Below are 14,126 nucleotides of genomic sequence, written 5' to 3' on the forward strand. Positions count from 1 at the left end.
ACAAACTTCGGCAGGAACCTCTCAATCTTCGGTCTCTCCAGAAGAAGACCTTTCTGTGATCACCGAATTAATGACCCTTCTGCAAATTTATTGCCAAGAAATAGAACAAACTCCTTCGGCAGGAACCTCAAGAACAAGCGAAGAAACGGAAGAATCACATCCGTGTTCTAAATGCGGAGAAAGTTGTACATCTATTTTGTGGCTTGTATATCATCTGTTAACACAACATAAAGATTCGCCTGCCAAAAGGATAGAACATAAGAAAACCAAATTTGATACCGAATAACGATAACTCAAAATTCGAATGGTGAACTGTATTATTCGTAAGGTAGACGACTTATATCACTATCAAATCGGCGATAATCTTTTTCTTTCTACTCGCGATCAATGGCTGCGTTCAGCAGAAAAAGCTCAGTGAGCGCTTAAAATGATTCTTAAATATGATTGGTTTAATTCTTTACTGAATCTGACAATAAGTGTAGAAATCAATCCTAATAAAAAATCATTAAGCGTCAACGAGTTGCTTTTTTCACTGAATGTAGCCAATGATGTCGCGAGAGTTTCGTTTGTAACATAAAGTAGGTACGTACTAATTACTTCTGATCCGCTAATATTTCACGACTCGCGCAACAATATTATCGTTTGATTATATCACAACAAGCAAACAATATCATTTAATGTGGATAATATGCATCGGCATGCATGTGTGTGTTACATTAGTGAATTGTTAGCTTGTTACTAAATTCACTCGTACGAGTCATCAATAAACATTTATTCACGGCATTTTGCGCTATCCGATTGGCTTTGTAAAATACAAATAGAAAAAGTCCATTACATATTCAATAGTAAATCTATGCAATGGTGGAATTAAACAACAATTCTAACGATAGAGAATTTATCGAATGTTTAATGTCTACGGAAAAGTATTGACGTTAATATAAGGTAAAAGCCAACAGTTAAAGTTCGCTCCACGTTCGTTTAACAACATTGCATGTGTATTAATAATTTATATATTTGGTAAATATGCATAAAAGGTCAGTACTCATTAATTTTATCGCCACTTAAATATGTTGTAGAGAAGGTCTTTCTGAGTAATTCTACGGAAGAAAAAAGTGGGAGACGACATTGGTTTCGCAGATATAACAAATTAAAGTTTCACAATTTTAATCCTAAAAGAAATAATTTATTGATATATAGACAGTATACATGTAGTCGGAGGTGGGTGGAAGTAACATAAACCTCGCTTCGTGTGGAAAGTTGCAAACCCATGTGAAACCGTACAATAATGAAGAACAACAATTTATGCTTTTGTCATTGTTAAAGCAGAAAATACTTTGTACATATAATTTTTAAAATATAAAATTGGATGTATACTTTTCAATATACTATTTTCTGTTTTAACATATTACTTCTATTACTATTAAGCATTTTCAAACGATGCGACTTTCTACACGAATTAAGGTTCACCCTCATCCACCCCTGCTTGCGGGGGAGAGGTGGTAGCCTACACTACTGTATACTGTCTATACACACATATCAGCAAATTACTTTTCTTAAAACTAATGTTACTTTATAATACCTAAAAAAAGTAATAAAATTGTGAAACTTTAATGTGCTATTTCTTCTAAACCAATACCGTCCCCCACTTATTTCTTGCGTAGAATTACTCAGAAAGACCTCCCCTACAATATTTAAGTGGCGATAAAATTAGTGAGTACTGACCTTTTACGGACATTTACCATATATTTAATATATAATGTAAATTATTAAAATATACATAAGAAATGCTTGCGACAATATTATTATATGTAAAAAACATATAATAGTATTATATGTAAAAATTATTATATGTAATGACAATATTATTATATTATTATATGTAAAAAACATATAATAATATTGTAAAAACCGATATTTCTCTTAAAATATTTTACAATAAGACAGGTTGCGCATTAATGCTACGTGAAAAATAAATTATGATAAACTCTCCGTTTTCTTTAACATTTAACTGACATGGCTTTGTAATGTAGAAATTCTTTTTTTGCGTTATAATTATCTTTCCCTAATATACAAATATATCATATCTAGCATGAGTTTTAAAAAATAAAAAAAAATATTTTCTACAGTATGTTTTGTTTTCAGAACGTCGCGTGATTAGCATATAACTTTAAAATTAAGATTTAATAAATATGACACTGTAATATTTTTTATCTGACAAAATTAATTAGTTAATTACTATGATAAAGCTATCAGAAAATTATTTTAAAAAAATTATAATTAACAATCTCATCATCGATAGACATAACTGATTGTGTGAAATGTATGACTATTAATGTAACAATCAATTTTATTTTTTGTATTCCCTTTTATAGCTTTAATAAAAATAATGTCATTGTAACGGTAAAGAAACAAATTTCATTCTCTTATCAATTCTCATATAAATTATTAAAATATTATTTCTTTCTTTTATTGATCGTCTCAAAAGAATGCCTTACGGGAAACATTCGAGTTCAATGTTTTCATATGTATTTACTTGTAACAAGGACACTGCTTGTGGCAGACAAGGCAATTTCTGGCAGTTGAGATCGAGAAGTGACACGATCGACAGTGACACGAACGAAATAGTTTCCACAAAAGATTAAGAGACGAGAGTGCTAAACGAATAAAAATATTATATATAACGTTCTTATTTTAGAGCAGTCTGTATATTTATGATATAGATATATCAACATTTAGAATTTGAGAGAAAAACGAGTTTTTCAGCCTAAAGTAAAAGAGAAAGAAGAGAAAGAAAAGTAGGAGCAGGAAAAAGTAAGTAACGAAAAATACATTATTACAAAAAGATCTGGCCATAGAAAAGATAGAAATAAAAATGTATAAAGGAGAGTTGCCGCGTGCGTACCACTTAAGTTATTTTTTATTATATTTTCCATTTGCTGATTAGGACGCGAATAAAAATTAGAAATTATAGCTGATGCTTCAGGCATCTATTATTACATGTTTAACCTTTCACCAATAACAAATTAATTTGTTATAAGTCACTTTGTAACATGCTGCAAAAGGTACGATTTAGACAACCGGTCGCCTAAATCATACCTGTGGTTCTTCTAAATTATACTGTTTTGAAAGTATCGAATTTATAAATTAAAATAATTAAAAATACAAGATTAATGAAAGTAGGTAATGAAAAAAATCATTAACTAATATTTATTTTATTAATAAATTATCAAAAAAAAGATCAAGTAATAATTAACAATAATGAAAAGATAAGGACGTCACTGTCGTGACGTCAAGAATACTTAACTTCTTTTGAATTTATAAATGTTCGAATTCTCTGTTTCCCAAATTCTTTCTTCCTGAGTTTTTCAAACGCACGTTTGAAAACAGACTTGTTGGAATATCCGTTTGAAAAATAATATTTACACGAATCTTCCTGGATCCTACAGATTCTGTCGTGTTAACATAATTCTAAATTATTTGTCACGTAATCTAGAAATACGTGCGCGCGAGTGTACAGCACGAGTTTCTATAATTCTAGATCGTACTAACACGATGGACACCTTGTGATTGTACGATTTAGGAAACTTGATAGATTTTATAAAAGGATCGATTTAATCTTTATAATAATTGCAAATATGTATATGCAAAAAATGTAAAATATTCTATAATAAACCGTCTTTTATAAAAATATAAAAATTTATAACAAAATTGCATGATGACATTATTATCAGCTATATAAAATGATCAAAAATTAATATCAGTTGTACCTAAATTTTCAAAATGTTGTTAACACGTACAAACAAAATGTAACTCGTTAAATTTTTGTCTATATTTCTCATTTATTTCATATTTTTGTTATTACACTCTCAGAAAGAATTTCTAATAACAAGACAAAAAATATTCTTGACATGTTTAATCTCATCACAACCTGAAGTAGTATAAAAATAAAATAATATTAAGATTAAATTAATAATTCCTATTCTCCTCTGTCGAATAAAATAAAATTGACTTAATATCTTGAGACAAGAGTAATATGTATAAATTTAAGCTGATATATTCTTGCGTTTAGATCTTCACGCGATGTTAGCCGCCGTGTTAGCCACAATATTTAGCGCGAAACCGATGTGTGCTACCGTCTTTCGTTAACGCCAATAACGTGATACGCTATTGACCGAGAACGAAGCGCAAGTGTTTACATCAACGTCGTAGTCGTGGATATAAAGTAAGGCAGAGTGAAACGTAAGTCATGAAAGGTCATGTACAACAACCTTTTTCGTCTTACGTTTTTCTTTGCCTTAATTTATATCTATGCTACAACAGATGTCTCGTTCTCTCAGCCATACGCGAGTAACGTGTTCGTGCCTGTGGTGGATCTAATTATTGCCTGTGGTGAATCTGATTTATTATGAATAAAAGTTTACCAAATAATATCTGTGTTTTCGCTCATAATATCTGTTTCAAAAACCTTTACTTTATTTTATCGCAAAAAAAAATCTTGGAAAAATAACATGAGATTCCTGACAATCTACACTAAGAAAAAAATGTCCTGGATTTTAGTAAATATTTTAGTTTGCATACAACTGTGACTCCATTTATAAAAATGGAAAAAATTTCCCTTTTTATTAGTATATGTGTATTTACTGAGAAAAAAATATACTAATAAAAAGGAAAATTTTCTTCATTTTAATAAATAAAGTCACAGTTGTATGCAAACTAATATTTACTTAAATCCAGGACATCTTTTTCTTAGTGTACAAATATTTTCCGCAAGAGTATAGAATAAGATTTCCTTCAGATCCGTCTATAGTTGAATCAAGAATATTATGAGACTGTTACAAATTGCTATCTAAATCTTTCTGAGAAAATTAAAAGGAAAAGCATCAAAATTATTTTATTCTAGATTTAAGAATTCCTCTGTTTAAGATTAAAATATATTCTTCTTTCAATACTAAATATGACTGGCCCTATTTCGATCCTATTTTATGATAGATTGAAGAGTAATAGCATTGTATCTAGAAGTCTTTTCTGTAGGTGTAAATATTGATTATATTAAATAATATATACATATAAAATATTGAGATACGATTTACGCGACCGCCTGAGTACGCATTCGGCAACTCTCCCCTATCGTTCCAGAGTCCAATTTCGTAAAAATAACAAATTACAGTTTAAATTTTCGACTTGCTGTTAACCAGAGATCTCTGATATTGAATTTTATTTCTAAGTTGTACTGCACTATACATATAATAACTTAAATACTAAAAATCATTTTCAGCATCGTCTCGGAACTAGTATTGCGTGGATGCAGAGACAAGACAGAGACAAACATTTATATTCATACTACCCAAAAAGGAATTTCAAGGAAACTACCCAATCTTGAACCACATATACAACTGCTTGATCTAATCAGTTGTCTTAATTACAAATAGAGCTCAAACTATAATATGGACCGATCTCCTCCACCGTCTCCTCCGTCGAAGAAGAAGAAACTCTGCAAAGATGTAGAAGGTTCCTCAGACGAAGCTTCTCAATCTACAACCTCCCCGAAAAAATCCCAAGAAAAATTATCCCCAAGACATTCGGGAAGTTCTTCCCAAGAACAAACTCCCCAACCAGGAACCTCTAGATCTCCGATCTCCCCAGCACAAACCCCTCCGAAAAATCTCCAAGAACAAACTCCCCAACCAGGAACCTCTAGATCTCCGACCTCCCCAGCACAAACCCCTCCGAAAAATCCCCAAGAAATAGAACAAACTCCTTCGGCAGGAACAAGCGAGGAAACGGAAAAATTACGAACGTGTATTAGATGCGGAAAATCTTTCACATCAGAATCGATGATATATATGCACTATCTCCTGAGTTCTTGTACTAGAAAGAAAGAACTAACTCCTTCGGCAGGAACCTCTCAAGCTCCGATCTTCCCACCAGAAGTTGTGATCACCGCATTAATAAACCGTCTGAACAGTTATTACGCAGATATAAAACTAACTCTTTCGGCAGAAACCTCAAGAACAAGCGAGGAACCGGAAGTATTACATATGTGTCCTAAATGCGGAGAAAGTTTTAAATCTAATTTGTTTCTTGTATATCATCTGTTAAAAATACATAAATTCGGAAGTCCTTCGCAAGAACAAACTCCTTCAGCAGGAACCTCTCAATCTCCGATCTCTCCAGAAGAAGACCTTTCTATGATCACCGAATTAATAGCCCTTCTGAACACTGATCGCCAAGAACAAACTCCTTCGGCAGGAACCTCAAGAACAAGCGAGGAAACGGAAGAATCACATCCGTGTTCTAAATGCACACACAAATGTATATCTATTTTGTGGCTTGCATATCATCTGTTAGTAACGCATGCTGATAAATAGATTCGCCTGCCAAAAGGATAGAACATAAGAAAACCAAATTTTGATACCGAATAACGATAACTCGAAATTCGAATGGTGAACTGTGTTATTCGTAAGGTAGATGACTTATCACTATCAAATCGGCGATAATCTTTTTCTTTCTACTCGCGATCAATGGCTGCGTTCAGCAGAAAAAGCTCAGTGAGCGCTTAAAATGATTCCTGAATATGATTGGTTTAGTTCTTTACTGGATCTGACAATAAGTGTAAAAACCAATCCTAATAAAAAATCATTAAGCGTCAACGAGTTGCTTTTTTCACTGAATGTAGCCAATGATGTCGCGAGAGTTTCGTTTATAATATAAAGTAGGTACGTACTAATTACTTCTGACCCGCTAATATTTCACGACTCGCGCGACAATATTATCGTTTGATTATATCACAACAAGCTAACAATATCATTTAACGTGGATAATATGCATCCGCATGCATGCGTGTGTTACATTAGTGAATTGTTAGCTTGTTACTAAATTCACTCATACGAGTCATCAATAAACATTTATTCACGGCATTTTGCGCTATACGATTGGCTTTGTAAAATGCAAATAGAAAAAGTCGATTACATATATACATATTCAATAGTAAATCTATGCAATGGTGGAATTAAACAACAATTCTAACGATAGAGAATTTATCGAATGTTTAATGTCTACGGAAAAGTATTGACGTTAATATAAGGTAAAAGCCAACAGTTAAAGTTCGCTCCACGTTCGTTTAACGACATTGCATGTGTATTAATAATTTATATATTTGGTAAATATGCATAAAAGGTCAGTACTTATTAATTTTTTCGCCACTTAAATATGTTGTAGAGAAGGTCTTTCTGAGTAATTCTACGGAAGAAAAAAGTGGGGGACGACATTGGTTTCGAAGATGTAACAAATTAAAGTTTCACAATTTTAATTCTACAAGAAGTAATTTATTGATATATAGACAGTACACATGTAGGTGGGGGTGGGTGGGAGTGGGATAAACCTCGCTTCGTGTGGAAAGTTGCAAACCCATGTGGAACCGAACCGTACAATAATGAAGAACAACAATTTATGCTTTTGTCATTGTTAAAGCAGAGAATAAATGTACATATACTTTTTGAAATATAAAATTGTATGTATACTTTTCAATATACTATTTTCTGCTTTAACAAATTATTTCTGTTACAGATATTTAGCATTTTCAAACGATGCAACTTTCTACACGAATTAAGGTCCACCCTCATCCACCCCTGCTTGCGGGGGAGGGGTGGTAGCCTACACGTGTAATGTCTATACACACATATCAGCAAATTACTTTTCTTAAAACTAATGTTACTTTACAATACCTAAAAAAAGTAATAAAATTGTGAAACTTCAATTTGCTATTTCTTCTAAACCAATACCGTCCCCCACTTATTTCTTGCGTAGAATTACTCAGAAAGACCTCCCCTACAATATTTAAGTGGCGATAAAATTAGTGAGTACTGACCTTTTATGCATCTTTACCATATATTTAATATATAATGTAAATTATTAAAATATACATAAGAAATGCTTGCGACAATATTATTATATGTAAAAAACATATAAGGTAAAAACCGATATTTCTTAAAATATTTTACTATAAGACAGGTTGCGCATTAATGCTACGTGAAAAATAAATTATGATAAACTCTCCGTTTTCTTTAACATTTAACTGACATGGGTTTGTAATGTAGAAATTCTTTTTTTTACGTTATATATATTTATCTTTCCCTAATATACAAATATATCATATCTAGCATGAGTTTAAAAAAATAAAAAAAAATTATTTTCTACAGTATGTTTTGTTTTCAGAACGTTGCGTGATTAGCATATAACTTTAAAATTAAGATTTAATAAATATGACACTGTAATATTTTTTATCTTACAAAATTAATTAGTAAATTACTATGATAAAGCTATCAGAAAATTATTTTAAAAAAATTATAACTAACAATCTCATCATCGATAGACATAACTGATTGTGTGAAATGTATGACTATTAATGTAACAATCAATTTTATTTTTTGTATTTTCTTTTATAGCTTTAATAAAAATCATGTCATTGCAACGGTAAAGAAACAAATTTCATTCTCTTATCAATTCTCATATAAATTATTAAAATATTATTTCTTTCTTTTATTGGTCGTCTCAAAAGAATGCCTTACAAGAAACATTCAAGTTCAATGTTTTCATATGTATGTATTTACTTGTAATAAGGACACTGCTTGTGGCAGACAAAGCAATTTCTGGCAGTTGAGATCGAAAAGTGACACGATCGACAGTGACATGAACAAAATAATTTCTTAACACAAAAGATTAAGAGACGAGTGCTAAACGAATAAAAATATTATACATAACGTTCTTATTTTAGAGCAGTCTATATATTTATGATATAGATATATCAACATTTAGGATTTGAGAGAAAAACGAGTTTTTCAGCCTAAAGTAAAAGAGAAAGAAGAGAAAGAAAAGTAGGAACAGGAAAAAGTAAGTAACGAAAAAAACATTATTACAAAAAGATTTGGCCATAGAAAAGATAGAAATAAAAATATATAGGGAAGAGTTGCCGCGTGCGTACCACTTAAGTTATTTTTTATTATATTTTCCATTTGGTAAAGTGATTAAGACGCGAATAAAAGTTAGAAATTAATGTAGCTGATGTTTCAGACACCTATTATTACATGTTTAACCTTTCACCAATAACAAATTGATTTGTTATAAGTCATTTTATAACATGCTGCAAAAGGTACGATTTAGGCAACCGGTCGCCTAAATCATACCTGTAGGTCTTCTAAATTATACTTTTTTGAAAGTATCGAATTTATAAATAAAAATAATTAAAAATATAAGATTAATGAAAGAAATCATTAACTAATATTTATTTTATTAATCAATTATCAAAAAAGGATCAAGTAATAATTAACAATAATGAAAAGATAAGGACGTCAGTTCAAATTTTTGACTTATTGTTAGCCACAGATCTCTGATATTGAATTTTATTTCTAAGATGTATTGGCACTATACATAGGTATAATGACATAAATACTAAAAAACATTTTCAGCATCGTCTCGGAACTAGTATTGCATGGATGCGGAGATAAAACAGAGACGAACATATATTCTGTCCAAAAAGGAATTTCAAGGAAATTACACAATCTTGGACCACATATACGACTGCTTGATCTAATCAGTTGTTTTAATTACAAATAGAGCTCAAACTATAACAAGTATGAACAGACCTTCTGCGTCGAAGAAGAAGAAATCAGAAGAAGCTTCTCGATCTACAACAGTTATACAATACAATGTATGATCCTCAAGACATTCAGGAAGTTCTTCCCAAGAACAAACTCCTTTGGCAGGAACCTCTCGATCTCCGATCTCCTCAATACAAACCTCCCCATTAAAAACTCCTCCGAAAAATTCCCCAGAAAAATTCTCAAGACATTCGGGAAGTTCTTCACAAGAACGAACTCCTTCTTCGGCCGAAACCTCTCGATCTACGATCTCTCCAGCACAAACCTCCCCATTAAAAACCCCTCCTAAAAATTCCCCAGAAAAATTCTCAAGACATTCGGGAAGTTCTTCCCAAGAACGAACTCCCTCAACCTCTCAATCTCCGATCTCCTCAGCAGGACCACGCGACGAAACGGGATTGGTTTGGTGTCCTCGTCCTGAATGCAGAGCAGGGCCTTTTACAAATAACTTGGCTCTTATATACCACACGAATTCGTTTGCCTGTCTCAAAAATCGGAGTCCCAAAAAAAGGGATAGAGCATAAGAAAACTCCAAATTTTGATACCGAATAACGATAACTCGAATTACAAATGGTGAACTGTGTTATTTTTGCAGGGTAGGCGACTTATCACTATCAAATCGGCGATAATCTATTTCTTTCTACTCGCGATCAATGGTTGCGTTCAGCAGAAAAAGCTTGGTGAGCGCTTAAAATGATTCCTGAATATAATTGATTTAGTTCTTTACTGAATCTAACAGTAAGTGTAGAAACCAATTCTAATAAAAAATCATTAAGCGCCAACGAGTTGCTTTTTTCACTGAACGTAGCCAATGATTCGCGAGGGTTTCGTTTGTAACATGAAGTAGATACGTCGAGAAATACGTACTAATACTTCTGCTAAAATTTCACGACTCGCGCGACAATATTATCGTCTGATTGTATCACAACAAGCTAACAATATCATTTAATGTGAATATTCATCCGTATATATGCGTGTGTTACATAAGTAAATTGTTAGCTTGTTACTAGATTCACTCGTACGAGTCATCAATAAACATTTATTCCTAGCATTTTGCGCTACACGGTTGGCTTTGTAAAATGCAAATTAAAAAGTCTATTCATATTCAATAGTAAATCTATGCAATGGTGGAATTAACAACAATTCTAACGATAGAGAATTTATATAATGTTTAATGTATATAAGTATTAACGTTAATATAAGGTAAAACCCAACAGTTAAAGTTCGTTCCATTTAACGACATTGCATGTATATTAATAATTTACATATCTATATAATGTAAATTATTAAAACATACATAAGAAATGCTTGGGACAATATTATTATATGTAAAAAAAACATATAAGGTATATAAAAACCAATATTTCTTAAAATATTTTACTATAAGACAGATTGCGCATTAATGCTACGTAAAAAATATATTATGATAAAATCTCTGTTTTCTTTAACATTTAACTGACAAATATCTAGCATGAATTTTAAAAAATAAAAAAAAATACTTTTTACAGTATGTTTTGTTTTCAGAACATACATCGCGTGATTAACATATAATTTTAATATTAAGATTTAATAAATATGGCACTATAATATTTTTTATCTGAAAAAATTAATTAGTTAATTACTATGATAAAACTATCAGAAAATTATTTTTAAAAAATTATAACTAACAATCTCATCATCGATAGACATGACTGATTGCGTGAAATATATGACTATTAATGTAACAATCAATTTTATTTTTTGTATTATCTTTTATAGCTTTAATAAAAATCATGTCATTGTAACGGTGGAGAAACAGAAATTTCATTCTTTCATCAATTCTCGCATAAATTATTAAAATATCATTTTTTTCTTTTATTGGTCAACGAATGCCTTACAGGAAACTAACAAGAAAAATGCGAATCAGAGACAAAAATCCAATTTAAAATTCTGGTCCTGGTTTGAAAAACGCAAAGTTCAAGATCTTATCATCACAGCTATCATATGAATTGTACATCCGTTTCATGTATATTCATTGCGCGTCTTTACCATTACCTATTAGTATTAATTACATAATTGGTATTTATGCAAATTTGCGCACAGAGACGGCGAAATGTTTAATGATCGCTTCGGTAAACGAGAGTCTCCAACGTCTATAGCCGCAAAGATGCGTCTTCCGTCAAGGCTATACGCATGCAAATACCTACTTTTATTACCGTTATCGCAATTGTCGCTTATACAAATCACCGTCAAACTCTCGGAATTAATAAGAATTGTGAGATGAACTGCGAATAAAAGCGCCAAGAAGCTATCGTTATCTTGCAATTCAATTCGGAATTTGCGAATTTATGAACTTGCAGAGTCACATTCCGCTACATCCGCAAATAACTATAATCTGTAGATCTGTAAAGATACACGGATACTTACTCTTAAATTATGCTGGATTGGAGGCATTTTATGTGACAAAATATAATGTTTCCATATCTAAGGATTGCATGAAGTATATATATGTAATCATAATGTTGGGGTAACACTAGCCGCTTTATATTTTCTATTGTATTCTTACAAAACCAATTCAATCGTATAATTCGTAGAAAGATGAACTGTTCTGCTGTTACATATATCTATTTATTCTCATTAGAATAATAAGCGTCATTGTTATACAGAATCAACGGTGTGTTATCGGTTTCGAAATGACAAAATGCAAAGCGATTCAAGTGAAAGTTAAACAGAAGAGTCGTCATTATTAAAATATATCGAACCAATCGAGAAGGTATTCCGGAGTGCTGGCTCGCGTGACTGCAGCCTCTTTCTCTTATCGACAGGATCAATTTAGAGCTCGTTGTAACTCTTTGGAAAGGTAACGCGATCGCTCGCAAAGACTGAAGCTTTCCAAATGAAAATTCGACTGCAAGTGGCTTAAAAAGTAAGATTTTATTTGCTCTCAACCCAAAAAGCTCAATTCACTGACCGTACATAATCCGAAAATGATCAATGCATGAATATTATCGTAAAACAAGGATCTAATACCTATTTCTTCGTACCGCGCTATTAATTTATCCAAAATTACCTCACGAAGACTGTTATACGTTCCGGTAGCTCGACAGTGACTTACTGCTCTTTTACGATAAATTATCGTGACATTGATTGTTATTGTGCCGCGAACGAAATGCACGTCACGGCAACCACGGATCGAGTAAGTTCCCGAAAACCGTTTCGTATCGTCTCGTGAAACTCTCCTCTTTCTCGTCTCTCCGATCTTCCTCTCCGACACCTCTCTCTCCTTCTATCTTTCCCTCAACGACTCTCCCGTTCTTTTTTGTCTCTCTCTCTCTCTCTCTCTCTCTCTCTCTCTCTCTCTCTCTCTCTCTCTCTCTCCTCTCTCTCTCTCTCTCTCTTACCATCGCGTCGTATCTACGGGTCGTTGATATCGCTCGCCTCGTATTTTCTCAGATAACGTGCATGCAGCGGCCGTCTGCGAAACGCGGCACGCACTGCGCACCCGTGATAATAATTATTGACAGATGCGACCGACTAATGCGGCTTTCGTCTCGCTAACGCGCCAGTCGCGACGGCTTGTTTTACTGATGAAGACGTTACGCGCTTGGCGTGAAGCCAGCGATAAATCGGCACGAGACGTAGAGAGACCGTGGAAAATTAATACCATAATTTCGCAACAACCGAATACTATATAACAATTCTCGGTGGTATAACTGGTAACGTACAATATCAGATTACAAAATTGAATTGGTAACAAGATCTTGATAATTTCGAGTGATTCTCGAGTGAGACGGCATATTCATGTGTAAATTATTTCGATTATTTCTTTAAAATTGAGAAGCATACTACTGACCAAAATATTCGTTATAAAACTTCTTCACTTTTTAAAATTTATGTGTACCTGTACAGAGAGTAATCAATGTCTGTTGAATTTAGTACTTTGATCTTCAAAACGGATCAATGATTTTAATGAACGAAACAGTATATTTCTCTATAGTGTAGTATACTAGATATATTGCATCTAGATACTTTACTCACCCGCCATTATGAATCCCGTATCGTGAATAATTGAAGAGCCCGAAGCAATACGTGCTAAGTCCCACGAGGGAAAATTTAGTGAGCTTATCTCTGTCTACGGTTCCGTTGTAATTTCGTCCAAAATATTCTCATCAATTTCGGTGATAAAGCAATAAGATATTATTAAGTAATAATTAATTATTAAGATTATATTCGCGTAATTTTTACTGGATTTTTCAATTAAAGAGATAATATGCCGGACTGTGTGTGCAAATTTTAAATGAAATTTAATATTCTCTCTATTGCAGTTTTTGAATTTACTTTTTGCACTTGACTGTTATGAGAGAAAACGTCTTTCGTGAGTTATAATTATAACATTAGATAATAATCCCCTAAAAAACAAGAGGAATAAACGAGTGCGTCTCTTTAATATTCTCATAGGTGTTACGAATAATTCAATTAAGAGATAGTTAC

The 14,126-nt window shown here is 32.3% G+C and overlaps 2 protein-coding genes across 2 annotated transcripts in view; one reads left to right on the forward strand and one right to left on the reverse strand.

Moving 5' to 3' along the window:
* The window catches only part of Pde9 (phosphodiesterase 9), a 137,966-nt gene that overhangs the window by 118,512 nt on the left and 5,328 nt on the right, over window positions 1–14,126 (reverse strand). The gene's annotated exons all lie outside the window — the stretch shown is intronic.
* LOC139785331 (uncharacterized) lies at window positions 2,559–8,485 on the forward strand. Its single transcript, XM_071724509.1, has 2 exons — window positions 2,559–2,811; window positions 5,276–8,485. The coding sequence occupies exon 2, from the start codon at window positions 5,445–5,447 to the stop codon at window positions 6,366–6,368; it is 924 nt and encodes a 307-aa protein (XP_071580610.1). The 5' UTR covers window positions 2,559–2,811; window positions 5,276–5,444; the 3' UTR covers window positions 6,369–8,485.

The sequence above is a fragment of the Temnothorax nylanderi genome, unplaced genomic scaffold (genome assembly GCF_030848795.1).
Source record: "Temnothorax nylanderi isolate EJ_2023f unplaced genomic scaffold, tnyl_v1.0 TNYL_tig0008_pilon, whole genome shotgun sequence".
NCBI classification, from domain to species: Eukaryota; Metazoa; Arthropoda; class Insecta; order Hymenoptera; family Formicidae; genus Temnothorax; species Temnothorax nylanderi.

Bases quoted from the DNA above. Each gene is read 5' to 3' on its own strand.
- LOC139785331 (XM_071724509.1), top strand. From the start codon at position 5,445: ATGGACCGATCTCCTCCACCGTCTCCTCCGTCGAAGAAGAAGAAACTC.